At 46.9% G+C, this 27,701-nt stretch overlaps 1 protein-coding gene across 1 annotated transcript in view; it reads left to right on the top strand.

Annotated features, from left to right (window-relative positions):
• LOC137555294 (glutathione S-transferase theta-1-like) overlaps positions 1-20,883 on the top strand; it is a 40,705-nt gene extending 19,822 nt beyond the window's left edge. Inside the window, exons 4-5 of the mRNA XM_068271558.1 lie at positions 2,434-2,610; positions 20,589-20,883. Coding sequence (XP_068127659.1) covers positions 2,434-2,610; positions 20,589-20,789 — 378 coding nt within the window. The 3' untranslated portion in view covers positions 20,790-20,883. The remainder of the gene's footprint in view (positions 1-2,433; positions 2,611-20,588) is intronic.
• Positions 20,884-27,701: the final 6,818 nt, after the last annotated feature.

Raw genomic sequence — 27,701 nt, 5'->3', positions numbered from 1 at the left:
CTGCCACCAGTATAGGTTAGATAGGTAGCTGCCCCCCAGCGTAGGTTAGATAGGTAGCTGCCCCCCAGTGTAGGTTAGATAGGTAGCTGCCCCCCAGCGTAGGTTAGATTAGGTAGGTGCCCCCCAGTGTAGGTTAGATAGGTAGCTGCCCCCCAGCGTAGGTTAGATTAGGTAGCTGCCCCCAGTATAGGTTAGATAGGTAGCTGCCCCCCAGCGTAGGTTAGATTAGGTAGGTGCCCCCAGAATAGGTTAGATAGGTAGCTGCCCCCCAGTATAGGTTAGATTAGGTAGCTGCCCCCCAGTGTAGGTTAGATAGGTAGCTGCCCCCCCAGTGTTGGTTATATTAGGTAGCTGCCCCGCAGTGTAGGTTAGATAGGTAGCTGCCCCCCAGTGTAGGTTAGATAGGTAGCTGCCCCCCAGTGTAGGTTAGATAGGTAGCTGCCCCCCAGCGTAGGTTAGATTAGGTAGGTGCCCCCCAGTGTAGGTTAGATAGGTAGCTGCCCCCCAGCGTAGGTTAGATTAGGTAGCTGCCCCCAGTATAGGTTAGATAGGTAGCTGCCCCCCAGCGTAGGTTAGATAGGTAGCTGCCCCCCAGTGTAGGTTAGATAGGTAGCTGCCCCCCCAGCGTAGGTTAGATTAGGTAGGTGCCCCCCAGTGTAGGTTAGATAGGTAGCTGCCCCCCAGCGTAGGTTAGATTAGGTAGCTGCCCCCAGTGTAGGTTAGATAGGTAGCTGCCCCCCAGCGTAGGTTAGATTAGGTAGCTGCCCCCAGTATAGGTTAGATAGGTAGCTGCCCCCCAGTGTAGGTTAGATTAGGTAGGTGCCCCCCAGTGTAGGTTAGATAGGTAGGTGCCCCCCAGCGTAGGTTAGATTAGCAGCTGCCCCCCAGCGTAGGTTAGATTAGGTAGGTGCCCCCAGAATAGGTTAGATAGGTAGATGCCCCCAATAATGGAGGGGGGAGCCGCAGGGAGGGCAGCCCGACCTCTCCCTCCCTCTCCTCTCCCGGGCGCCCTCCGTGCTCCCCCCTCAGATGCAGAGTTCGTGAGCAGCAGGGATTGGGAAGCGCTGTTTACAACTCACCGGCTGCCTGGCTCCAAGCGCTGCTCTCTCGCCGCTGGTTTCCCCTCTCTGTATACATACTGATACACGCTGCTTCCGGCTACAGGAAGCAGCGTGTATCAGTACGTATACAGAGAGAGAGAGAATGGAGACCAGCGGCGAGAGAGCAGCGCTTGGAGCCAGGCAGCCGGTGAGTTGTAAACAGCGCTTCCCTGCTGCTCACGAACTCTGCATCTGAGGGGGGAGCACGGAGGGCGCCCGGGAGAGGAGAGGGAGGGAGAGGTCGGGCTGCCCTCCCCGCGGCTCCGGCTCCCCCCTCCATTATAGCGCCCCCCTCCCAACAGCGCCCCGGGCGGCGGCACGCTCCGCACGGGGCAAGAAACGGGGCTGACTGTAAACATAAATACACCACCCCAACCCCCGCCCCCCTCCCCTTCCCCGCCACATCAAAACCCTACATGTTTAAATTCCTCTAATGGGAATCTTTGTCAGGGGATAGTCATGTGAAAATTGCTAGAGGTGCCCTGTGCTAAAGTGCAGACAAATACACTCACATTATATCACAATATGATTGCCTGTTGGCTATTAGCAGCAGCCAAACAATGCCCATGTCCTCTCACTCTTACCTATCCTGGGGGCACCTATACTTGGCTACCTATACTGGGAGCACCTATACTTGGCTACCTATACTGGCTGCACCTATACTTGGCTACCTATACTGGGGGCACCAGTACTTGGAAACCTATACTGGGGGCACCTATACCTGGCTAACCTATACTAGGTGCATCTATATCTGGCTATCTATACTGGGGGCATCTATATCTGGCTATCTATACTGGGGGCACCTATACCGGCTACCTATACTGGGGGCATCTATATCTGGCTATCTAAACTGGGGGCATCTATATCTGGCTATCTATACTGGGGGCAACTATACCGGCTACCTATACTGGGGGCATCTATATCTGGCTATCTATACTGGTGGCATCTATATCTGGCTATCTATACTGGGGGCACCTATACCTGGCTAACCTATACTGGTGTCACATATACCTGGCTTCCTATACTGGGGTCACCTATACATAGCTAACCTATACTGGGGGCACCTATACCTGGCTAACCTATACTGGGGGCACCTATACCTGGCTACCTATACTGGGGTCACATATACCTGGCTACCTATACTGGGGTCACATATATCTGGCTACCTATACTGGGGTCACATATACCTGGCTTCCTATACTGGGGTCACCTATACCTGGCTTCCTATACTGGGGCACCTATACCTGCAGCAATTAGTGTAGAAACCAGGTCTGCATAGAACAATGCCATAATAAATGGAATATAAGATGTAAACTTTATATTTTTATTGCAGTTTATGACACCCTACCTACTTGGCCATAAACCTAAACCAGAACACCTGGACGCTGCTCTGGCTGAATTCAATACAACAATGACAACTTTGGAAGAGTATTTCATAAAAGACAAGCCTTTCATAGCTGGGGATAAAATTTCTATCGCTGACCTTATGGCTATAACGGAGATAATGCAGGTAAGAGGCCTCCTGAAACAATGGCATCAATATTTGCTCTGTACTATAACATTTACTATATACTGTAGGTAAGTTTTCCGTAAGAAATAATGCAGAATGCCTGTGTTTAACAAGTACATAAAGTCAGACTAATACCTTGAAATAACTGTTTTTTTCCCAAAGCAATCCTAAAGTGGAAAAAAGTATAAAAGATAGAAACTTAATTTGGTGGGAAATATCTCGATAGTTCAAAGGCTTCCCTCCTCCAGCCAACCGATCCAGCGGTGAGTCCTTCCATACCTATTTGGCCTCTTGGGTTTAATAGGCTTCTTCTGGCTGAGAAGGGGGCCAAAAATTATTGCATCCACACTGAGCATGTGCGAGTAAGGTCTGTGCATGCCCAGTAGAGGGAAGCTTTCCTCTACTGAGCATGCACAGACCATACATGTGCATGCCTAGTGTTCATTCATGTCCACATTCTTGGCCAGAAGATGAAGTGAGACCCAGTGCTGGATTGGTTATCTTAAGAAGCATCTGGGATGAAGCAGAACAAATAAGTGCCAGCAAATTTGGACACACCATGCGCCGTCATAGGTCGTAATGTAAATTACGGCTATGGCAGAGCTCAGATGGTAATTTGGGCACCGGCGAAGGACAGAGCACAAATTACTTGAAAACAATGTAATCTATCCACCAGCATTAGCTGGCAGCCGAATGACATCTTTCCCCGGTGTCCATGGCAGCCTGGACGCCACTGGGACTTTTGCAGCAGCAGGTTAAGCCGTTTATCGGCTTCATCCTGCGCACAAATTTGCTGGCGCTGTTTTTACATGTATGCATCTGGGAAGCCTCTGGACTATACAGAGGCTTCCCACTAATGAGTTACTAAATTACTAACAGTTTCCATTTTTTTTACAATTCAGGATACCCTAGCTGAAGCAATTGGATTAAAGGTAGGCTATAGAGAGGTGTGTGGAGCAGTGTAGAGGCTTACCGCTCCTCAGTTGCAGTTTTGTGCTCCACCGTTCTCCTGCTAAAGAGCACGTTACTTCGGCGACTCAGCCGATTTGGGCATGAGCAGTAGGTCCACTCCCCCTTGTGGCCACGCCATGCGTGCTCCCATCCACACCACAGTACAAAGGGGTGTATCAGACATACATGCACAGTATGTCACTGATCCACCTCCTTGTACTGCGGTGTGGACAGGAGCACACGTGCCAGGAATGCAACAGCTTGGGACGTATGACCACAAGGGTGAAAAGACCTTCTGTGCATGCCCCAGTCAGCTTAGTTGCCACAGTAACAGGACCTTTTGCAACAGAACAGTGGAGCACCAAGTGCAATGGAGGAGTAGTAATCCTCTGCGCTGCTTCACATGCCTCTCTATAGCCTCCTTTAAATCCCTTTGCTTCACAGCTCAGGTATCCTTTAAACGTAAGATCATTCAAACTTTGTTATTGATCTCGTCACTAGTGTTGGGCGAACAGTGTTCGCCACTGTTCGGGTTCTGCAGAACATCACCCTGTTCGGGTGATGTTCGAGTTCGGCCGAACACCTGATGGTGTTCGGCCAAACTGTTCGGCCATATGGCCGAACTAAGAGCGCATGGCCGAACGTTACCCGAACGTTCGGCTAGCGCTGTGATTGGCCAAACGGGTCACGTGTAGTGTTGGGCGAACATCTAGATGTTCGGGTTCGGGCCGAACATGGCCGAACTCCGAACATAATGGAAGTCAATGGGGACCCGAACTTTCGTGCTTTGTAAAGCCTCCTTATATGCTACATACCCCAAATTTACAGGGTATGTGCACCTTGGGAGTGGGTACAAGAGGAAAAAAAAATTTAGCAAAAAGAGCTTATAGTTTTTGAGAAAATCGATTTTAAAGTTTCAAAGGGAAAACTGTCTTTTAAATGCGGGAAATGTCTGTTTTCTTTGCACAGGTAACATGCTTTTTGTCGGCATGCAGTCATAAATGTAATACATATAAGAGGTTCCAGGAAAAGGGACCGGTAACGCTAACCCAGCAGCAGCACACGTGATGGAACAGGAGGAGGGTGGCGCAGGAGGAGAAGGCCACGCTTTGAGACACAACAACCCAGGCCTTGCATGAGGACAAGAAGCGTGCGGATAGCAATTTGCATTTTGTCGCCATGCAGCCATAAATGTAATACAGATGAGAAGTTCAATAAACAGGGACCGGAAACGCTAACCCATCACAGATGTTCATTGTTCATGTTACTTGGTTGGGGTCCGGGAGTGTTGCGTAGTCGTTTCCAATCCAGGATTGATTCATTTTAATTTGAGTCAGACGGTCTGCATTTTCTGTGGAGAGGCGGATACGCCGCCGATCTGTGACGATGCCTCCGGCAGCACTGAAACAGCGTTCCGACATAACGCTGGCTGCCGGGCAAGCCAGCACCTCTATTGCGTACATTGCCAGTTTGTGCCAGGTGTCTAGCTTCGATACCCAATAGTTGAAGGGTGCAGATGGATTGTTCAACACAGCTACGCCATCTGACATGTAGTCCTTGACCATCTTCTCCAGGCGATCGGTGTTGGAGGTGGATCTGCACGCTTGCTGTTCTGTGTGCTGCTGCATGGGTGTCAGAAAATGTTCCCACTCCAAGGACACTGCCGATACCATTCCCTTTTGGGCACTAGCTGTGGCTTGTGTTGTTTGCTGCCCTCCTGGTCGTCCTGGGTTTGCGGAAGTCAGTCTGTCGGCGTACAACTGGCTAGAGGAGGGGGAGGATGTCAATCTCCTCTCTAAAGTCTCCACAAGGGCCTGCTGGTATTCTTCCACTTTGACCTGTCTGGCTCTTTCTTCAAGCAGTTTTGGAACATTGTGTTTGTACCGTGGATCCAGAAGGGTATAAACCCAGTAATTGGTGTTGTCCAGAATGCGCACAATGCGTGGGTCGCGTTCAATGCAGTCCTAGGCCGAAGAGGTCATAGCCTAGGGTCACAAAACCTGTTTATTTGGGCAATTTCAATGGTGGCGAGTCTGACGTACATAAATCGCAGCAATGGCCGTTAGCAACGTCTGAATCTCACGAAATGTCTCATGCAGGTAGAAGACATATTGTTAGACTTGGGCTCCAAAGATGGGTTCCCTACATCTCTGCAAACCAGAGTTACAGGGCTCCAAATTTGGTAAAATCCCCCATAGGCTTTCATTGGGCCTCCTATTTACAGTTCCAAAATCTCACATCTTTTCAAAGGGCAATTACTCAGCAGTGGCAAATTTTCTAGCATTGTAGGGACCCTTAGGGGGAACATGACTGGTGAGTTTCGGGCCCCTAGGCCGAAGAGGTCATAGCCTAGGGTCACAAAAACCTGTTTATTTGGGCTATTTCAATGGTAGTGATGGTGACGTACATAAATCGCAGCAATGGCCGTTAGCAAAGTCTGAATCTCACGAAATGTCTCATGCAGGTAGAAGACATATTGTTAGACTTGGATTCCAAAGATGGGGTCCCTACATCTCTGCAAACCAGAGTTACAGGGGTCCAAAATTGGTAAAATCCCCCATAGGATTTCATTGCCTCCCTATTTCACTTTCCAAAATCTCACATCTTTTCAAAGGGCAATGGCTCAGCAGTACCAAATTTTCTAGCATTGTAGGGACCCTTAGGGGGAACATGACTGGTGAGTTTCGGGCCCCTAGGCCGAAGAGGTCATAGCCTAGGGTCACAAAAACCTGTTTATTTGGGCTATTTCAATGGTAGTGATGGTGGCGTACATAAATCGCAGCAATGGCCGTTAGCAAAGTCTGAATCTCACGAAATGTCTCATGCAGGTAGAAGACATATTGTTAGACTTGGATTCCAAAGATGGGGTCCCTACATCTCTGCAAACCAGAGTTACAGGGGTCCAAAATTGGTAAAATCCCCCATAGGATTTCATTGCCTCCCTATTTCACTTTCCAAAATCTCACATCTTTTCAAAGGGCAATGGCTCAGCAGTACCAAATTTTCTAGCATTGTAGGGACCCTTAGGGGGAACATGACTGGTGAGTTTCGGGCCCCTAGGCCGAAGAGGTCATAGCCTAGGGTCACAAAAACCTGTTTATTTGGGCTATTTCAATGGTAGTGATGGTGGCGTACATAAATCGCAGCAATGGCCGTTAGCAAAGTCTGAATCTCACGAAATGTCTCATGCAGGTAGAAGACATATTGTTAGACTTGGATTCCAAAGATGGGGTCCCTACATCTCTGCAAACCAGAGTTACAGGGGTCCAAAATTGGTAAAATCCCCCATAGGATTTCATTGCCTCCCTATTTCACTTTCCAAAATCTCACATCTTTTCAAAGGGCAATGGCTCAGCAGTACCAAATTTTCTAGCATTGTAGGGACCCTTAGGGGGAACATGACTGGTGAGTTTCGGGCCCCTAGGCCGAAGAGGTCATAGCCTAGGGTCACAAAAACCTGTTTATTTGGGCTATTTCAATGGTAGTGATGGTGGCGTACATAAATCTCAAGAAACAAAGAGGAAAGAGAAACGTCCGGGCACCTTCCGTCTGTAAATTTATTCAGCAAAGTCCATAATCGTTGGGGTTACATACCACAAGTGTGTCGCACGGGTGGTCAAAATGGTGGCTTGTGAGGTGGAGGTGGGGATGCCGGGCATCAGTAGGGGCTTGCGACGGCCGTTTCGCGTCCTGCTGGACGCTTGGTCACGCTGTGCACGCTGGAGCACAGCGTGACCAAGCGTCCAGCAGGACGCGAAACGGCCGTCGCAAGCCCCTACTGATGCCCGGCATCCCCACCTCCACCTCACAAGCCACCATTTTGACCACCCGTGCGACACACTTGTGGTATGTAACCCCAACGATTATGGACTTTGCTGAATAAATTTACAGACGGAAGGTGCCCGGACGTTTCTCTTTCCTCTTTGTTTCTTGAGTTCTGATACCTGTCATGTCTACCATGCTGTCCTGAAGTGCACACGTCTTGGCAAGATACGAATCAGGGGCTACTGGAAGGAAGGTGAGAGGAGTAATTGTTTGCCTACACTTTTGTCACTGACAACTGCTTACAATATTGGTGGGGAGTGCCACTCACGAAACGCTGTGTCTACATGTCATATCAAGAGTACATAAATCTCAGCCATGGCCGTTAGCAACGTCTGAATCTCACGAAATGTCTCATGCAGGTAGAAGACATATTGTTAGACTTGGATTCCAAAGATGGGGTCCCTACATCTCTGCAAACCAGAGTTACAGGGGTCCAAAATTGGTAAAATCTCCCATAGGCTTTCATTGGGCCTCCTATTTACCGTTCCAAAATCTCACACCATTTCAAAGGGCAATGGCTCAGCAGTGGCAAAACTCACCAGTCATGATCCCCCTAAGGGTCCCTACAATGCTAGAAAATTTGGTACTGCTGAGCCATTGCCCTTTGAAAAGATGTGAGATTTTGGAAAGTGAAATAGGGAGGCAATGAAATCCTATGGGGGAGTTTACCAATTTTGGACCCCTGTAACTCTGGTTTGCAGAGATGTAGGGACCCCATCTTGGGAATCCAAGTCTAACAATATGTCTTCTACCTGCATGAGACATTTCGTGAGATTCAGACGTTGCTAATGGCCATTGCTGCGATTTATGTACGTCACCATCACTACCATTGAAATAGCCCAAATAAACAGGTTTTTGTGACCCTAGGCTATGACCTCTTCGGCCTAGGGGCCCGAAACTCACCAGTCATGTTCCCCCTAAGGGTCCCTACAATGCTAGAAAATTTGGTACTGCTGAGCCATTGCCCTTTGAAAAGATGTGAGATTTTGGAAAGTGAAATAGGGAGGCAATGAAATCCTATGGGGGATTTTACCAATTTTGGACCCCTGTAACTCTGGTTTGCAGAGATGTAGGGACCCCATCTTTAGAATCCAAGTCTAACAATATGTCTTCTACCTGCATGAGACATTTCGTGAGATTCAGACTTTGCTAACGGCCATTGCTGCGATTTATGTACGTCACCATCACTACCATTGAAATAGCCCAAATAAACAGGTTTTTGTGACCCTAGGCTATGACCTCTTCGGCCTAGGGGCCCGAAACTCACCAGTCATGTTCCCCCTAAGGGTCCCTACAATGCTAGAAAATTTGGTACTGCTGAGCCATTGCCCTTTGAAAAGATGTGAGATTTTGGAAAGTGAAATAGGGAGGCAATGAAATCCTATGGGGGATTTTACCAATTTTGGACCCCTGTAACTCTGGTTTGCAGAGATGTAGGGACCCCATCTTTGGAATCCAAGTCTAACAATATGTCTTCTACCTGCATGAGACATTTCGTGAGATTCAGACTTTGCTAACGGCCATTGTTGCGATTTATGTACGTCACCATCACTACCATTGAAATAGCCCAAATAAACAGGTTTTTGTGACCCTAGGCTATGACCTCTTTGGCCTAGGGGCCCGAAACTCACCAGTCATGTTCCCCCTAAGGGTCCCTACAATGCTAGAAAATTTGCCACTGCTGAGTAATTGCCCTTTGAAAAGATGTGAGATTTTGGAACTGTAAATAGGAGGCCCAATGAAAGCCTATGGGGGATTTTACCAAATTTGGAGCCCTGTAACTCTGGTTTGCAGAGATGTAGGGAACCCATCTTTGGAGCCCAAGTCTAACAATATGTCTTCTACCTGCATGAGACATTTCGTGAGATTCAGACGTTGCTAACGGCCATTGCTGCGATTTATGTACGTCAGACTCGCCACCATTGAAATTGCCCAAATAAACAGGTTTTGTGACCCTAGGCTATGACCTCTTCGGCCTAGGACTGCATTGAACGCGACCCACGCATTGTGCGCATTCTGGACAACACCAATTACTGGGTTTATACCCTTCTGGATCCACGGTACAAACACAATGTTCCAAAACTGCTTGAAGAAAGAGCCAGACAGGTCAAAATGGAAGAATACCAGCAGTCCCTTGTGGAGACTTTAGAGAGGAGATTGACATCCTCCCCCTCCTCTAGCCAGTTGTACGCCGACAGACTGACTTCCGCAAACCCAGGACGACCAGGAGGGCAGCAAACAACACAAGCCACAGCTAGTGCCCAAAAGGGAATGGTATCGGCAGTGTCCTTGGAGTGGGAACATTTTCTGACACCCATGCAGCAGCACACAGAACAGCAAGCGTGCAGATCCACCTCCAACACCGATCGCCTGGAGAAGATGGTCAAGGACTACATGTCAGATGGCGTAGCTGTGTTGAACAATCCATCTGCACCCTTCAACTATTGGGTATCGAAGCTAGACACCTGGCACAAACTGGCAATGTACGCAATAGAGACGCTGGCTTGCCCGGCAGCCAGCGTTATGTCGGAACGCTGTTTCAGTGCTGCCGGAGGCATCGTCACAGATCGGCGGCGTATCCGCCTCTCCACAGAAAATGCAGACCGTCTGACTCAAATTAAAATGAATCAATCCTGGATTGGAAACGACTACGCAACACTCCCGGACCCCAACCAAGTAACATGAACAATGAACATCTGTGATGGGTTAGCGTTTCCGGTCCCTGTTTATTGAACCTCTCATCTGTATTACATTTATGACTGCATGGCGACAAAATGCAAATTGCTATCCGCACGCTTCTTGTCCTCATGCAAGGCCTGGGTTGTTGTGTCTCAAAGCGTGGCCTTCTCCTCCTGCGCCACCCTCCTCCTGTTCCATCACGTGTGCTGCTGCTGGGTTAGCGTTACCGGTCCCTTTTCCTGGAACCTCTTATATGTATTACATTTATGACTGCATGCCGACAAAAAGCATGTTACCTGTGCAAAGAAAACAGACATTTCCCGCATTTAAAAGACAGTTTTCCCTTTGAAACTTTAAAATCGATTTTCTCAAAAACTATAAGCTCTTTTTGCTAATTTTTTTTCCCTCTTGTACCCACTCCCAAGGTGCACATACCCTGTAAATTTGGGGTATGTAGCATGTAAGGAGGCTTTACAAAGCACAAAAGTTCGGGTCCCCATTGACTTCCATTATGTTCGGAGTTCGGGTCGAACACCCGAACATCGCGGCCATGTTCGGCCTGTTCGGCCCGAACCCGAACATCTAGATGTTCGCCCAACAGTCGTCACTAGTAGCTCCGTGTTTTACAGCTTATCAAAGATGCGATTTCTAAACATTATGTTAAAGTGTTCTTTCATTTATGAGTCTTTTATGGTGTCCCATCTTTGAAAAAGTCTTAAAGTAGGCACTCAATATAGACAATATTTTTAATAGATTATACATTAGTTTGGATATAAACATTAGGTGTAATGAAAATCTATGAAAATACGGCATTTACAGTTGAAATTACATGTATGAATTACATACCGTATATACGCGAATATAAGTCGACCGCGTGTATAAGTTGACTCCAATATTTGACCCTTTTTAAGCTGGAATTTTTTTTACTGACTCAAGTATAAGTCTACCTATCAAGTTAATGGCTGCACTGGGAGACCAGGAAGAACTATCAGCTGCACTTGGGGACCAGAAGAAGTTATTGACTGCAGCTATTACCAGGGGTCTAGTCCTGGGAAAAGAAGTGAGTGGACTCACCTAGAAAATCCATGTATATGTCCCCAGTATATGTAGTCAGCGGGTATATCTGTCCAGTATATGTAGCCAGAGGTATATGTCCCCAGTATATGTAGCCAGGGGGTATATGTGCCCAGTATATGTAGCCAGGGGGTATATGTGCCCAGTATATGTAGTCAGGGGGTATATGTCCCCAGTATATGTGCCCAGTATATGTAGTCAGGGGGTATATGTCCCCAGTATATGTAGTCAGGGGTTATATGTGCCAGAATAGGTAGCCAGGTGTCCCCCCAGCAGGAGGGGAGCAGCGCAGAGAAGACGGAGAGCTGTGAGGAGCGGTGGATAAGGGGACCATCTCCCCCCCTTCTCTCACCTCGGGCTCTCCTTCCCTCGCTCTCCCCTCCACAAGTAATGTGCGGGCAGCCGGCAGCGGGCGGGACTTACCTCTCCTCGTCATCGGAACACCGGATCTGCATGCCGCAAGTCTGGTCTGGTTCAGACCAAAACAGTGGCACGCAGATCCGGCGCCGGAACGAGGAGAGGTAAGTCCCGCCGGCTGCCGGCTGCCCGCACAGTACTTGTGGAGGGGAGAGCGAGGAAAAGAGAGCCCCGTGGTGAGAGAAGGGGGGGAGATGGCCCCCTTCTCCACCGCTGCTCACAGCTCTCCTTCCACTGCGCTGCTCCCTCCACACAAGCCAGCGTGGACGGCGTCCACCCTAGGGAAATAGTAAGTGGACGCCGTCCACGCCCCACTCGACCCCTGGCTATTACCCCCTCCTGTTCCTAAAGTGCAGCCAGTAACTCCTCCAGGCCCCCAAGTGCAGCCAATTATTCACTCCCCCTCCTGCAGCCCAGTATCTTTCCCCCGCCCCTTTCCTTGTTAAAGGGAACCTGAACTGAGTAAAATTATTTAAAATAAACACATGAGGTAACTTCAAATGAACATTACATAGTTACCTTGCCATCAATTCCTCTCAGAAGTTCACCATTTTCTTCCGACACTAATCCCTTCCAGTTCTGACAACATTTTGTCAGAACTGAAATATATCAGTTGCTGTCAGTTATATAGCAGTTGCTGTCAGTTATAGCTGAGAGGACAACTGATGCGCCAGGTAATGTCCTTGTTCCCCTATGGCTCAAGTGGGCGATGTTACAGTTTAACAGTGTGCTGATCAGAAAGCTGTTATGGGGTAATGGCCATTTTCAAAATGAAGGATAGAGAATTCCCTTGATCGCAGTGGACAAACAGGATGCAGGAGAGGAGAGAGTGATTTAGAGGTAGACTACACAGGAGGTAAGTATGACCGGTGTATGTTTATTTTGACTGCTAATTTTCAGTTCAGGTTGTCTTTAAAGGGGCACTATGGGGAAAAATTGTAAAATTTGAAATACCGTATGTGCAAACATAAACAAATAAGAAGTATGTTTTTTGTTTCGGAGAAAAATTAGCCATAAATTACTTTTCTCCTATGTTGCTGTCACTTACAGTAGGTAGTAGAAATCTGACAGAAGCGACAGGTTTTGGACTAGTCCATCTCTTCATGGGGGTATTCTCAGGGATTTATTTATTTTCAAAAGCACTTAGTGAATGGCAGTTGCTCTGTCCAACTGCCAAAAAACTGTGCAGCGAGCAGGGAAGCTGGCCAGCATCATTGTTTAAATCTTTTTTAGGGAATATCTTTATAAAGAATAAAAGCCATGCAGAGAATCCCCTATGAAGAGATGGACTAGTCCAAAACCTGTCGCTTCTGTCAGATTTCTACTACCTACTGTAAGTGGCAGCAACATAGGAGAAAAGTAATTTATGGCTCATTTTACTCTGGAAAAAAACGTACTTCTTATCTGTTTATGTTCGCACATACTTTAAATTTTAAAATTTTTCGCCATGGTGCCCCTTTAAATGTTGTGGCCAGAACTTTCAGACCTGTGTTTTCTTGGCATTTCCTTTATCAAGAAGTGTCACTTACCACTGAGTAAATTGTTGCAAATGGGAATGCCGCCAATAGTACAAATATTACTCATTGTTGCTCGTGACTCGTGTATAAGTCGACACCTATACTTTTATTTAGTGAGTCTGACCTAAATTTCAGGACTTATAGTCGAGTATATACAGTAGTTATCAGACAAGCCAGTTTTTTTCCCAGCTGAGGCAAGAGCAGTTTGCTCATAGGTGTGGACTGTATCTGGCAGTAGAAGCTAGTGCAGGGCTGGGCAAAATTTAACTACTTGTGGATCCCTGCAGCTCATATCTACGCCCCTGTAAACTTCCCTTGTGGTTCAGGGAGGTAGATATGCGTATTTGTTTACTTACTGCCACCGTTCGCAATGATGCCGTTCCGTGATCAGTGAATAGGAAACAGCTCTTCCAAAAGCCGATCACAGTGCCTGTGATGAATGAAAGCCAGCATCAGCGAGACGCCGGCTTTGTGAACCTCTCTGAGGGACAATAAGAGAAAAAAAGACAAAATATACTCTGTACAGTGCTGCAGAAGATGTCTACGCCATTTAAATACTAAATAATGATAATAATTTCAGAAGAAGCAACAAAAATGTATAGCAAGGGCCCTCAAACTATGGCCCCTGGACCAGATGCAGCCCACTGAGCCTTTTTACCGACTACAAAGGCCTTGATTCACTAACCGGCGCTAAGCCAGTTAGTGTGCATTATCACTTAGTGGGCACAAACTACAGCGCTTACCTTATCTGAGGTTAGTGTGCCTTATCTGAGGTTAGTGTGCCTTATCTGAGTTAGTGTGCCTTATCTGAGTTAGCGTGCCTTATCTGAGGTTAGTGTGCCTTGTCTGAACTTAGTGCCCCTTAAGTAGCTTTGTGCACACTAAAAGATGCACAAAGCTACATCGCGCACTGCACCGCACACAGCGCGCACAGCGTAATGCGTCGATCTTTGCGCACGGTGCAACGATAACATCGCACCCGCTATACTGTATAGGATGCGACCATAAGGTTGCATTGGATGCGACGATAACGGTGCACTGATGCGCCATTGAGGTTGCATCCTATGCGACCTTAAGGTTGCATCATGTACAGTATAGTGGGTGTGATGTTATCGTGCAGTGCGCGATGTAGCTTTGTGCATCTTTTAGTGTGCCTTCAAGCGCCCAGGAGCGACAATGTAGGCTCAAAAATATGGGGCTTGATTCACAAAGCGGTGCTAACTGTTAGCACGCCTGTGAAAACCCCCTTAGCACGTCTAAACAAGCTTTTCGCGCATAAAACTTTACGCGCGCAAAACTTTACGCGCGTACTGCACAGAGCGCAGGGCGCTCCGCGCGAAGTGTCCGTTAAAGCCTATGGGACTTAGCGCGCGTAAAACTTTGCGCGCGATCTGATTGAGAAATCCGGTGCTAACCTACTTAGCACCCTGGTTAGTGCGTCTAAAGACTTTAGACGTGCTAAGTAGGTTAGCACCGCTTTGTGAATCAAGCCCATGGTGTGCTCGGTCCTCACCCCGGTACCAGAGGGGTCACAACAGTAATTCCAGCAAAGGACCAGCACCACACAAAGTATATTTATAGCTCTCTTAGTGCTTTATTAGTGCAGGCATGACAGCAACAACAGACGCTGTTTCGGCCTATTCGGGCCTTTCTCAAGTTGCTCTATAGTCATGCGCAAAGATCGACGCATTACGCTGTGCGCGCTGTGTGCGGTGCAGTGCGCGATGTAGCTTTGTGCATCTTTGAGTGTGCACAAAGCTACTTAAGGGGCACTAAGTTCAGATAAGGCACACTAACCTCAGATAAGGCACACTAGCTCAGATAAGGCACACTAGCTCAGATAAGGCACACTAGCTCAGATAAGGCACACTAGCTCAGATAAGGCACACTAACCTCAGATACGGCACACTAACTCAGATAAGGCACACTTACCTCAGATAAGGCACACTAACTCGGATAAGGCACACTATCCTCAGATAAGGCACACTAACCGGCTTAGCGCCGGTTAGTGAATCAAGCCCATAATGTATTGCAGCCTCCATATCCCTCCCACTACAGGGCCATTTTATTAGCCACCACCAATGTAAAATGTTAATTCCAAAAGCTTGATGGACATTTTAAAACAACTATTTTTGCACTAATGCATGGTAATAGGACATTTTTTAAATGTCCATTTAGCAGCAATGCTCCAGGGCCCTGTGGCAATCAACTGCCAATCCCGTCATTTTATGCCACAGTTGCCATGTGGGTCTCATCCACTAGAAACTTCTGGAGGCAAATCCACTGTGAGCACAATAAATGTTTAAAATTGATTTGTGTGCCCGTATATGATACAATCTTGATTGTATGTACAATCGGTAAAATAAAGTTATCGATTTCACCCTGAAAATCGATGGTAATGCTGCCACCACTCTCTAGATTTTACAGATAGAGAGATCTCGAAAGTTAATTATTTCTAAAGGAAGAAAACGGTTAATTGCAACCCAACTAGCTAAATCAACATTTTCTAAAATAAGAAAATGTGGTAGTGTGTCTCAATGTGAAGACATGTAGACTCTAGCATAGATCAGAATAATCAGGGAACAAGGGCAAAACTAGAATGAAGGAATCGTTCGTTTTATTATAAAAACTATACAAACAAATATACATTAAAACTGACAGACAAACATATCTGACAGTAGAACAGATTGGTTGGATAAAATAAGTAAGACATAAGAAACAAATAGAATGTCGGTAAGTTCAAAATACTGTGTTTGGCTAAGTCCCAAAAAGCAATAAAGGCTTTGCGGTAAAATAATCCAAAGTATTGTGTTGGCCAGTGATCTGCTGGCCTGTCAATGGATGGAAAAATTGACAACAGGTGAACAAAGGACAATGGACACCAAGGTCTGAGTGTATCAAACTTTTAAAGACCTTGTCCTGAAGGGAGGGGTAACAGAAGAGCTTATGCCCTTCCTGAAGGATGGGAAGTTGCAACCCGCAAACAGAAAAGAAGAAATATATCAGAACACGATTGTTCTGAGCACTTGAGTCCAATCAACACAAGGACTGCGTGCCAGCATTCAGTGCGGCGCCCAGAGTCCGCAGATGTGAGACACGGGGGTTATTACAGGAGTTACTTCAAACCTGTATTACACCAAGTTCTGAAAAGCCCAGTTTTCTGGAAACTTCCCAAAACAGGTGTCAGGCTGAGCCCAACAACCTCTGCAAAGATGGGTAACCTGGCAACTTCCCAATCCATGAAACATTAAGAAAATATGGAAATTAATCATTCTCGTTACCATAAGGTCAGCTTCTCCTAGTGAAAGCAGCTGTTTGGCAGTATTGCTCAAATCCGATCCGGATAAAATCCGGATAGTTGTGACCCAGCTTTCATCCTGTTAAACTCAAGTCACCTGTGCGGGCTGGGCAGGGGGTTTAATCTTACCTATCATGACTAAAAACACTTCCTCCTTCCGGGTTGAAGGAGGAAGTATGTAGTCATGTGGCGCTGGATTGGACCGCATCGTGGGAGGCGCCAAGGGACGGATGAAGAAGACGTCATGATAGGTAAGATTGAACCCCCCCGCCCAGCCTGCACAGGTGACTTGAATTTAACAGGATGAAATCTGAATCACAACTATCTGGATTTCATCTGGATCGGATTTGAGCAACACTGCTGTTTGGCTAGATTAGATCTGTTCCTCTCAGCTCTGGGGCAAGGTGTGAATGTTGGGGACCGTGTTCTTCTAAAGGTTCGTACACAAGTCGGACTGTAACAAGCTACCAGTCGTCAGACCCGCCCACGCAGGGCCGGGCCGCCCACGAGGCGGGGTGAAACTTTTGGCCTCAGGCGGCACTTCTGGGGGGCGGCACCCGCCCGTCTGTGGGTGTGGGGGGCCGCCCGAGCTGGAGGGGATAGCGGGCAGGAAGGGGGTATTGGGCCTAGCGGCGGGAAGGAGGGTCGGACCCCCCCTCCCTCGCCTGGGTCTCCAGTCCTCCGCTCCCCTCCAGCTTTAAAAAGTTACGTTGCTGCCTGCAGCTATTGTAAGAGGCAACGGGCGGGGATCACTCACCTCTTCCTCGTTCCAGCGTGCGCTCCACTGACGTCACTTCCTGGGTGGCGTAGCAGGGGTTCGACCCCCCTCCCTGCCGCTAGGCCCAATACCCCCTTCCTGTCCGCTATCCCCTCCAGCTCAGGCGGCCCCCGCACCCACGGCTTGGGGGGGCGGCGATTTCTTTAAAGATTGCCTCAGTGTTGACCACTCCAGACATTCTGGGATATGTTTGGGAGTGAGCCCAGGGTCGTTTTCCTTTCCTCCTTTCCTTTTCTCTCTTCTTTCTTGTCTTCCTCTTCCTTCTTCTCCTCCTTTGCTTTTTCCCAATTTTCTTCCAGGAGCGCGGTGTCTTCTGCACGCAAACACCTATTAATTCTTAGGCCGATGAGGTTTAGAAGTTGATACTGAAGACCTAATACACACAGAATATTTTCATACTGTTTGTAATGGCTTCTTTCCATATCCCTAGCTAGTTCATATAATATCATATATAAATGCATATTGGATCTGTATACTTTTCCTGTCATTGTGATATCATTATATTGTATATTCACTCTGTTAATTTCTCTTGTGTGTGAAACACAGTGGCTCCTAATGTATATCTTCTTGTTTGTTGTAAAACAATAAAATTGATTTGTTAAAAAAAAAAAAAAAAAAGATTGCCTCAGGCGGCAAAAAGTCTAGGGCCGGGCCTGCGCCCACAGGGCGGTCGTTCTGACAACAGTTTGCCGGTGTGTACAGTCTGTCTTCAGGCTGATAAGGCTGGCTTTTACTGATCCGCTCCCGCAGGACGGTTGTTCTGACGACAGTTTGCTGGTGTGTACTGTCTGTCGTCTGGCTGATAAGGCTGGTTTTTACTGATCCACTCAGCGGATCAGTCAAAACCAGCCTTATCAGCCTGACGACAGACACACCGGCAAACTGTCTTCAGAACGACTGCCCCACGGGCGAATCTGACGACTGGTAGCTTGTTACAGTCCGACGTGTGTACGAACCTAGAAACCTTGGTTTAGGATATCTGTCAGAATGGGGTAACAATGTATGGCTAGTTACACAGCAGGGGTATTTTGGACACAAGTTAATGGCATCCTTTAAAGTTGGCTCTGAAGCTAAGTTAATTACTTCTGCCATTTGGTTCTGGCAGAGCAAGGCAAAGTTTAATAGTTAGCTGTTTGTGACACTGCAATTGAAATATGTGTAGGTACACTGTATGGTGAGATTACACTCGGCACCCAAAGGTATATCTTTTGAGGGAAAAGGGGGATCAGTCCGCACTTGTACGGGTTAGGGTGAATCGCACTCCAATGTGGCACCTGTATGGTGGCTTTATCGGGCAAGCTAAGTGGCTGACAAACACAGCGGAGGAATTATGGCACAGCATACAATCATAGAGGTAGTATTTAACCCCCACAATGGGTCAGTCCCCTCTGGATAAAAGTCCCTTACTGTGCTTTAGGGACACGAGGAGGCTTCCCAATGTGCACTTCTTCCTCCGCCTTCCCGGACACTGGTCTACACCTGGGTTTTGGTACCTGGGGTTGCCATAGCCGAGTGGACCAGGACGCGGGATGCCAAATAAACCCCCCCGGCCCTAGATCACCAGCCCCAATACCTCCACTCTCTTGTCCTCACTTTGTACACTTTGGGGATTACCCGGTCCCTTTTTGTGTCCTCTGGTCGCCCCTGTCACCATGTGGGTCCTATAGGAGGCCCCTCCACCTCCACAGGTCCCAATTCCCTACGGTTCCTGGCTCCCGTTACCCCCCTTCCCCTTAAGTTGTTTGCAGTCTTAGAATGGGCTATGGCTCACCCTTGAAAATTTGAAAATAAAGAAAGAAAAGGGAACAGCAGTGGCATCCCATGACAGCTATTGGGAAAATATGCCCCTGTAGGTCTCTTAAGATATGCAGTTTTGCCCCCAGTCTTTTTAATTGGGTCTTTAGGGTATTTTTTTAGGGGTTCTTTTTAGGGTTTTTTTTTTTATATATAATAAATATACATTTTGGATACATGAGATTTTATATGTCCTTTGTAGAAGAGGTAAAATTATTGGAGAGCAAGAATGCACTTTGCCGGTATATGCCATGACAGGCATATACACTTCTGCCTAACTCCTAAAATCGAAGCACTATGCACAGTCTAGCATGATTTTTATTAATACATGTTTCCACTTTTTGAAAATGGCGTTCTTCACAAATTTTGTTTTACTTGCTTTAAACACTTTATTTAGCACATAATGTGCATATATGTTTGTTGTATTAATCACAAGCTACGGTTGTTTAGCAGCACGCAATGCACAAATGACGTTCTCACTTATCAGCAGCTTAGGTGTGTGCAGCAGCCAATGCCCTTTTTTGTTTACATGTATCACATGGCGAGTCTCCGCCCCTTCACCCCCGACCTCACTGACTTAATCTCCACATCCAATGACGTGCGCAGAGGGTGTGGCTTTGGTACTGGTATCAGGAAGCCACGCGGCGCCGTCTTTGTACAGGACACGCACGTGAGCAAGCGCCAGCTAGGCGTGAAACAGCTGCTGTGCCGTCCACCTTTCCCCTGGTCACCTTCATCCCCAGCATCCCAGCACCACCATCTATCAAGGTTTGATAAAACTATTGTTGTATGGCAGATGCGACGTATCAAATGTATCATGACAATATACTTGCATGGCAACAAGAGGCAATAAAGCATTTAAAGTGACAGTGCCAGGTCTGTCTCAATGTACAGAAAAAGTTTAAATATGGGTGCTCTGGTGCTGTGAAAACTGTACATGAGGCTTGTGAAAAGGTGGTAGGTGATGGCTGTTTTCATAAGTCAATGGGTGGGTGGGCGGGCAAAAAGTGGTTACTGTATCTAAATGTAGTAGCAGAATAGAATTTCTTAATGCAATTTACATGCATATGCAGAGCCATTGGACATCCTACTCAGGGGTCTCAAACTCAAATTTACCTGGGGGCCGCAGGAGGCAAAGTCAGGATGAGGCTGGGCCGCATAAGGGAATCAATCAATCAGCAGCTTCCCCCCCCCTTGCATTGATTTTTATTTCAAAATCAACTTCATACTGAAGCAAACTTTTTTGCCTATTGTACCTTATAGTTCGCTTCAGTGCTCCCATTACAAGTAATCCGCCGTGTCGCATCGCCGCCTCTGCCCGCCCCTCTCACTCTTCCTTCACAGAGAGGGGCAGAGCTGAAGCTGAAAGCTCTGCCCCTTCCAGGAAATGCCGGCGGTTTGCCCACCGGGCGATTTGGGGGCTCTGCAGCCCTCGTTTAGCGACGGGGATGTGGCGGATTACTTGGAAGCACTGAAGCGAACTATAAGGAAGCTTTTGCCGGTGCGGGCCACAAAATATTGTATCGAGGGCCGCAAATGGCCCGCGGGCCGCGAATTTGAGACCCCTGTCCTAAATAGTTAAATCTTTGTTTTACGTTTGAATGTGTAATTCTTCACAGTATGTAATGTGACTATGATTTTGCAGCCTGCTGCTGTTCGAGCTGATGTTTTTGGAAACAGACCAAAGTTAGCAGCATGGAAAAAAAGGGTGGAAGAGGCGATTGGGGCCAAGCTGTTCAAAGAAGCTCATGAGAAAATACTGCACGTTAAGGACACGCAAAATGTTCCACTTCCACCAGAAGTTAAGGAGAAACTTAAAGGCAGACTACAGCAGTTCAGCCATTGATTAGATTTTTTTAGAGAAAGTTCAAGATCTTCTAACAACAACTTCTACTAATAGTTTCTTTAATTTTTGTTACTGTAATAAATATTAAGAAAAAAGTAGGTTTTCTTTACTGAATCCAGACTCAGAATGTAACAGTATGGTTTGTTATATTATCTTCCTAATGTACATATGTATAGAAGACATGGAAGTGAAAAGTGGTACAATAGTAATTGCATGATGTGCATTTTTCGGCATAACGCTGCTTCACCAGATGCTCAGTCATGGTGGACAACATGGACTTGCCGTGGTTATATTAAAATACATATCAATTCATCCATACAGAGGATTCATGATTAAGCCCTTCAGGTCAAAGCACTTATATAATCATGGAGCCAAATATCCCCAGCTGGTTCAAAAACAAATAGCAATGTTGAGGTGCATACACGCATCCAATTTTGACTTCAATGCCATACAAGAGCTTACCTACACACAATCTTTTCATAGTATTTAAAAAGCTTGGCCCTCACTCTACATGAAGTGGTACACTTAGGCAGTATTTGGCCAGTGTATGCACCCTTATAGTAATAGAGGCGTATACACATCCAGTGTTACTGTGGCAGCCGCCGCTTGTTCCTGGTGGCATTTACTGTATGTGGTGACAATTGGTGAAGGGGAACAAGTGCCAATCGCAGTGCCTGGAATGAATGGACATGAGCCAGATCAGGGGCCATGTCCATTCATAATAATGAAAGTAAAGTACAGTGTAAAAAAAAAAAAAAAAAACACTTCCTGGCAATATTTTTCCTGGTGAAAAAGCAAAATGACCATCACCACTTACGTTTTAATAACCCCCCCCTCCCCAAACAATCCTATGTAGAGAAAGTAAATAGCAGTTTGAAAAAAAACCATAATTAGTTGCCTTAGGGACTTTTTTTTAAAAAATATGTATGTCATGAGGGTATATTACTGTCATGTTAGCAAATAAGGACTTGTAATTATTGACCGAATACAAAAAAACAAAACAAAGAAAAAATACACCTTTATTTCCAAATAATATATTGTTGCCATACATTGTACTAGGAACATAATTTAAATGTTGCGATAGCTGGGACAACAGCATTGTTTATTTGAGAACTGTAGGGGATGGAATTGGAGACAATGGGCTTGATTCAGAAACCCGTGCTAACTGTTTAGCTCGGGAATGCTAAACAGTTAGCATGTAAAGTGCCGCTTGCGGACTTTTGCGCGCGCAAAGTGCCGCGATTGTGGACATTTGCGTGCGATAATGCAGACTTTTTCACGCGATCGGCGTGCAAAAGTCCACGTGATCGCGTGCAAAAGTCCGCGTTATCGCGCGCAAATGTCAGCGACTGCGCATTCGCGGCATTTTGCGCGCGCAAAAGTCAGCGAGTGGCACTTCACGTGCTAACTGTTTAGCATGCCCGTGCTAAACAGTTAGCACGGGTTTGTGAATCAAGCCCATAGCGTATTTTTTCATATTTTTCTTGTTTTTCCATATAAAATGCATAGAAAGTAACATAATTACTGAAAATAAGTATCGCCCACAAAAAGCCTAATTTGTGGCGAAAAAAAATAAGATATAGATCATTCAGGTGTGGGAAGCAGTGATAAAGTTATTGTGAAATGAATGAGAGGAGCGCTGACAGGTGAAAATGGCTCTTGTCCATAAGGGTAAAATTGCCTGTGGGCTGAAGTGGTAAAACACTTTGATCTGGTTAACCTCCCTGGCGGTTTGTTAAAATCCGCCAGGGGCAGCAAATACCTTTTTTTTAATTTTTTTTTTTCATGTAGCGAGACAATGTCTCGCTACATGATAGCCGCTGCTGAGCGGCATCCCCCCAGCCCCTCCGATCGCCTTTGGCGAACGGAGATCAAGAGATCCCGTTCAAAGAACGGGATCTCTTGGAGGGCTTCCCCCGTCGCCATGGCGACGGGGCGGGATGACGTCACCGATGTCATCGACGTCGTGACGTCAAAGGGGAATCCGATCCACCCCACAGCGCTGCCTGGCACTGATTGGCCAGGCAGCGCACGGGGTCTAGGGGGGGGCGGCTGCGGCGACGGGTATAGCGGTGGATCGGCGGGTAGCGGCGGCGATCGGAGGTTACACGCAGCTAGCAAAGTGCTAGCTGCGTGTAACGAAAAAAAATTATGCAAATCGGCCCAGCGGGGCCTGAGCGGTGCCTCCCGGCGGCATAGCCCGAGCTCAGCTCGGGCTTACCGCCAGGGAGGTTAAACAAGCACAGGAACACAGGACAGTGGATTTCTTCAGCAGCTAAATGTGGAATAAAGACTTTTCATTGTGTGCTGTGCAAGAGTTTGGTTCCACTTTAATCCACATGGTTCTGGGATTAAACAATTGAATAGTTACATAGTTACATAGTTATTTGGATTGAAAAAAGACATTCGTCCATCGAGTTCAACCAGAGAACAAAGTACAACACCAGCCTGCTCCCTCACATATCTCTGTTGATCCAGAGAAAGGCGAAAAACCCTTACAAGGCATGTTCCAATTTGCCCCAAAAGGGAAAAAAAATCCTTCCCGACTCCAGATGGCAATCAGATAAAATCCCTGGATCAACATCATTGGGCATTACCTAGTAATTGTAGCCATGGATGTCTTTCAATGCAAGGAAAGCATCTAAGCCCCCTTTAAATGCAGGTATAGAATTTGCCATAACTACTTCCTGTGGTAATGCATTCCACATCTTAATCACTCTTACTGTAAAGAACCGTTTCCTAAAAAATGGCTAAAATGTTTTTCCTCCATGCGCAGATCATATCCTCTAGTCCTTTGAAAAGGCCTAGGGACAAAAAGCTTATCCGACAAGCTTTTATATTGCCCTCTGATGTACTTATACATGTTAATTAGATCCCCTCTAAGGTGTCTTTTCTCTAGACTAAATAAACCCAGTTTATCTAACCTTTCTTGGTAAGTGAGACCTTCCATCCCACATATCAATTTTGTTGCTCGTCTCTGCACCTGCTCTAAAACTGCAATATCTTTCCTGTAATGTGGTGCCCAGAACTGAATTCCATATTCCAGATTAGTGATGTCGCGAACCTCCGATTTTCGGTTCGCGAACCCATATTCAAACCAACAGGATAAAGCGCCCCATTTTATAGATCGAGAAACTTTGTTTTCTTATAAATATGAGACTGAAATTACATTGCCTGTCATTGGTTTAACCTAGATATCCTGAACATTTCTGTCACAGTTGATAACACTACCATCTGCCCTATACCCCTAAGCCCCGCTGCCGGGGTGTCACCCTGGACTCTGCCTTCTCCTTTACACCCCACATTCAAAACATCACCCATTCCTGCAACTTCCACCTCCACAGCATCTCAAAGATTCATCCCTTCCTGACTCCGGACATTGCCAAACTCCTCAATTATGCCCTTATCACCCACCTTGACTGGCCAATGGCCATTATTTGAACTGCATCAACCCCCTACATGCAACAACCAGCCTGCTCCACCTCAATAACTTCATTCTGCAAAATTCTGTGCCTGTCCTACAAATCTATACAAAAGACATGCCCAACCTACAGTACATCTCCAAACTCGTCCACAGACATACACCTGGCCATGCCCTCTGATCCTCCAATGACCTGCGCTTGACCAACCCGCACATCTGCCACTCCCAAGTGAGATTGCAGGACATCTGTGCAGCCCCCACTTCCTAAAAACTCCATTCCACCACCCATTACGATTTCCCCATCCTTAAAGGGAATGTCCGAGGAGTTTAAAAAAATAAATAATCTACTTACCCGGAACTACCTCCAGCCCCTGTCAGCCGTCCTGTGCCCTCGCTGCAGCTCCGCTCCCTTCCGGAGGCCTGGGGTCCCCTCCAGTGCAAGATGCCGAACTTGGCAGGTTGGCATCTACTGCGCCTGCGTGAGAGCCGCTCGCAGTGGCGCTGACGTTATCTCGAGTGTACTGCACAGATTTATTTTTTTTAACTCCTCGGACATTCACTTTAAGCAACCTCAAAACACACCCCTTTACTATCGTTCTGCTAAGCACCTATTATGCAACCCATACCTAGTGTGCCCCTACCCCCTTCCTTTAGCTTGTAAGCCTCTGGCAGAGTCCTCCCCTCTAGTATCCATATACTGGAATGTGTAATGGTTAAGGGCTCTGCCTCTGACACAGGAGACCAGGGTTTGAATCTCGGTTCTGCCTGTTCAGTAAGCCAGCACCTATTCAGTAGGAGACCTTAGGCAGGTCTTCCTAACACTGCTACTGCCTATAGAGCGCACCCTAGTGGCTGCTGCTCTGGCGCTTTGAGTCCGCCAGGAGAAAAGCGCGATATAAATGTTATTTGTCTTGTCTTGTCTACTATATCCAACTTGATTATGCTGACTCGAATTTGATCTCTATGGGCTTGATTCACAAAGCGGTGCTAACTGTTAGCACGCCTGTGAAAAGCCCCTTAGCATGTCTAAAAGGTTTTCACACGCAAAGTTATCCGCGCGAAGTGCCCATTAAAGCCTATGGGACTTAGCGCGCGCATAGGACTTTGCGCGCGGTATTTAGCGCGCGATCGGATTCAGAAAACCGGTGCTAACCTACTTAGCACCCTGCTTAGCACGTCTAAAGATTTTAGACGTGCTAAGTAGGTTAGCACCGCTTTGTGAATCAAGCCCTAAGACTCTCTGTTCCATAATCTTGTATCTTGTACCTTGTTGTCCGTCTCCCTATTGCTCAGTTCTGCTTAACCACTTAACGACCGCCCACTGCACAGGGGCGGTCGGAAAGTGGATGCCACAAGGACCAGCTCATGCACAGAGGCGGCGGTCCTTGTACGGGCATGGTCGGAGCGATCGCGTCATCCGTGACGCGATCCTCCGCCGGGGATCGATGGCCGGGGATTTAGCCTCCAGCCCGCCGGCCAATTAGCAGCGCCGGCGGGCGGAGGAATAAGGAAATCCGCATAATTAAAGTGTATAAAGCACTTTGTTAGGTAAACAAAGTGCTTTATACACGCTTCCTCCTTGCCTCGTGGTCTCATTTTTTTCCCACACAGCCCCCCTGATCTCCCACCCCAGCCTTCAGACCCCCACCTGCCCACCCCCCAGAACACTGTTTGCACCCAATCACCCCCCTAATCACCCATCAATCACTCCCTGTCACTGCCACCCATCAATCAGCCCCTAACCTGCCCCTTGTGGGTAATCTGATCACCCACCCACACCAATAGATCGCCCGCAGATCCGACGTCAGATCACCTCCCAAGTGCATTGTTTACATCTGTTCTCTACCCTAAACACCCACTAATTACCCATCAATCACCCCCTGTCACTGCTACCCATCAGATTAGACCCCTATCTGCCCCTAGGGCACTTAATCACCCGCCCACACCCTCAGAATGCCCTCAGACCCCAGCCCTGATCACCTCGCCAGTGCATTGCTTGCATCTATTCCCCCCTCTAATCACACCTTGAGACACCCATCAATCACCTCCTGTCACCCCCTAGCACACCTACCCATCAGATCAGGCCCTAATTTGCCCCGTGTGGGCTCCTGATCACTTGGCCAAACCCTCAGATCCCCCTCAGACCCCCTTCTGATCACCTCCCCAGTGCATTGATTGCATCTATTTTCCCCTCTAACCACCCCCTGAAACACCCATCAATCACCTCCTGTCACCCCCCTAGCACTCCTATCCATCAGATCAGGCCCAATACAACCTGTCATCTAAAAGGCCACCCTGCTTATGACCGGTTCCACAAAATTTGCCCCCTCATAGACCACCTGTCATCAAAATTTGCAGATGCTTATACCCCTGAACAGTCATTTTGAGACATTTGGTTTCCAGACTACTCACGGTTTTGGGCCCGTAAAATGCCAGTGCGGTATAGGAACCCCACAAGTGACCCCATTTTAGAAAAAAAGACACCCCAAGGTATTCTGTTAAGTGTATGACGAGTTCATAGAAGATTTTATTTTTTGTCAAAAGTTAGCGGAAATTGATTTTTATTGTTTTTTTTTTCACAAAGTGTCATTTTTCACTAACTTGTGACAAAAAATAAAATCTTCTATGAACTCGCCATACACCTAACGGAATACTTTGGGGTGTCTTCTTTCTAAAATAGGGTCACTTGTGGGGTTCCTATACTGCCCTGGCATTTTAGGGGCCCTAAACCGTGAGGAGTAGTCTGAAAACAAATGCCTCAAAATGACCAGTGAATAGGACGTTGGGCCCCTTAGCGCACCTAGGCTGCAAAAAAGTGTCACACATGTGGTATCGCCGTACTCAGGAGAAGTAGTATAATGTGTTTTGGGGTGTATTTTTACACATACCCATGCTGGGTGGGAGAAATCTTTCTGTAAATGGACAATTGTGTGTAAAAAAAAATCAAAAAATTGTCATTTACAGAGATATTTCTCCCACCCAGCATGGGTATGTGTAAAAATACACCACAAAACACATTATACTACTTCTCCTGAGTACGGCGGTACCACATATGTGGCACTTTTTTACACCCTAAGTGCGCTAAGGGGCCCAAAGTCCAATGAGTACCGTTAGGATTTCACAGGTCATATTGCGACATTTGGTTTCAAGACTACTCCTCACGGTTTAGGGCCCCTAAAATGCCAGGGCAGTATAGGAACCCCACAAATGACCCCATTTTAGAAAGAAGACACCCAAAGGTATTCCGTTAGGAGTATGGTGAGTTCATAGAAGATTTTATTTTTTGTCACAAGTTAGCGGAAAATGACACTTTGTGAAAAAAAAAACAATTAAAATCAATTTACACATACCCAGCATGGGTATGTGTAAAAATACACCCCAAAACACATTATACTACTTCTCCTGAGTACGGCAATACCACATGTGTGGCACTTTTTTGCAGCCTAACTGCGCTAAGGGGCCCAAAGTCCAATGAGCACCTTTAGGCTTTA

The sequence above is a fragment of the Hyperolius riggenbachi genome, chromosome 1, assembly GCF_040937935.1.
Source record: "Hyperolius riggenbachi isolate aHypRig1 chromosome 1, aHypRig1.pri, whole genome shotgun sequence".
Lineage (NCBI taxonomy): Eukaryota > Metazoa > Chordata > Amphibia > Anura > Hyperoliidae > Hyperolius > Hyperolius riggenbachi.
Note: the sequence above shows the minus strand (reverse complement) of the source record. Positions and strands in the feature narration are given on the sequence as shown.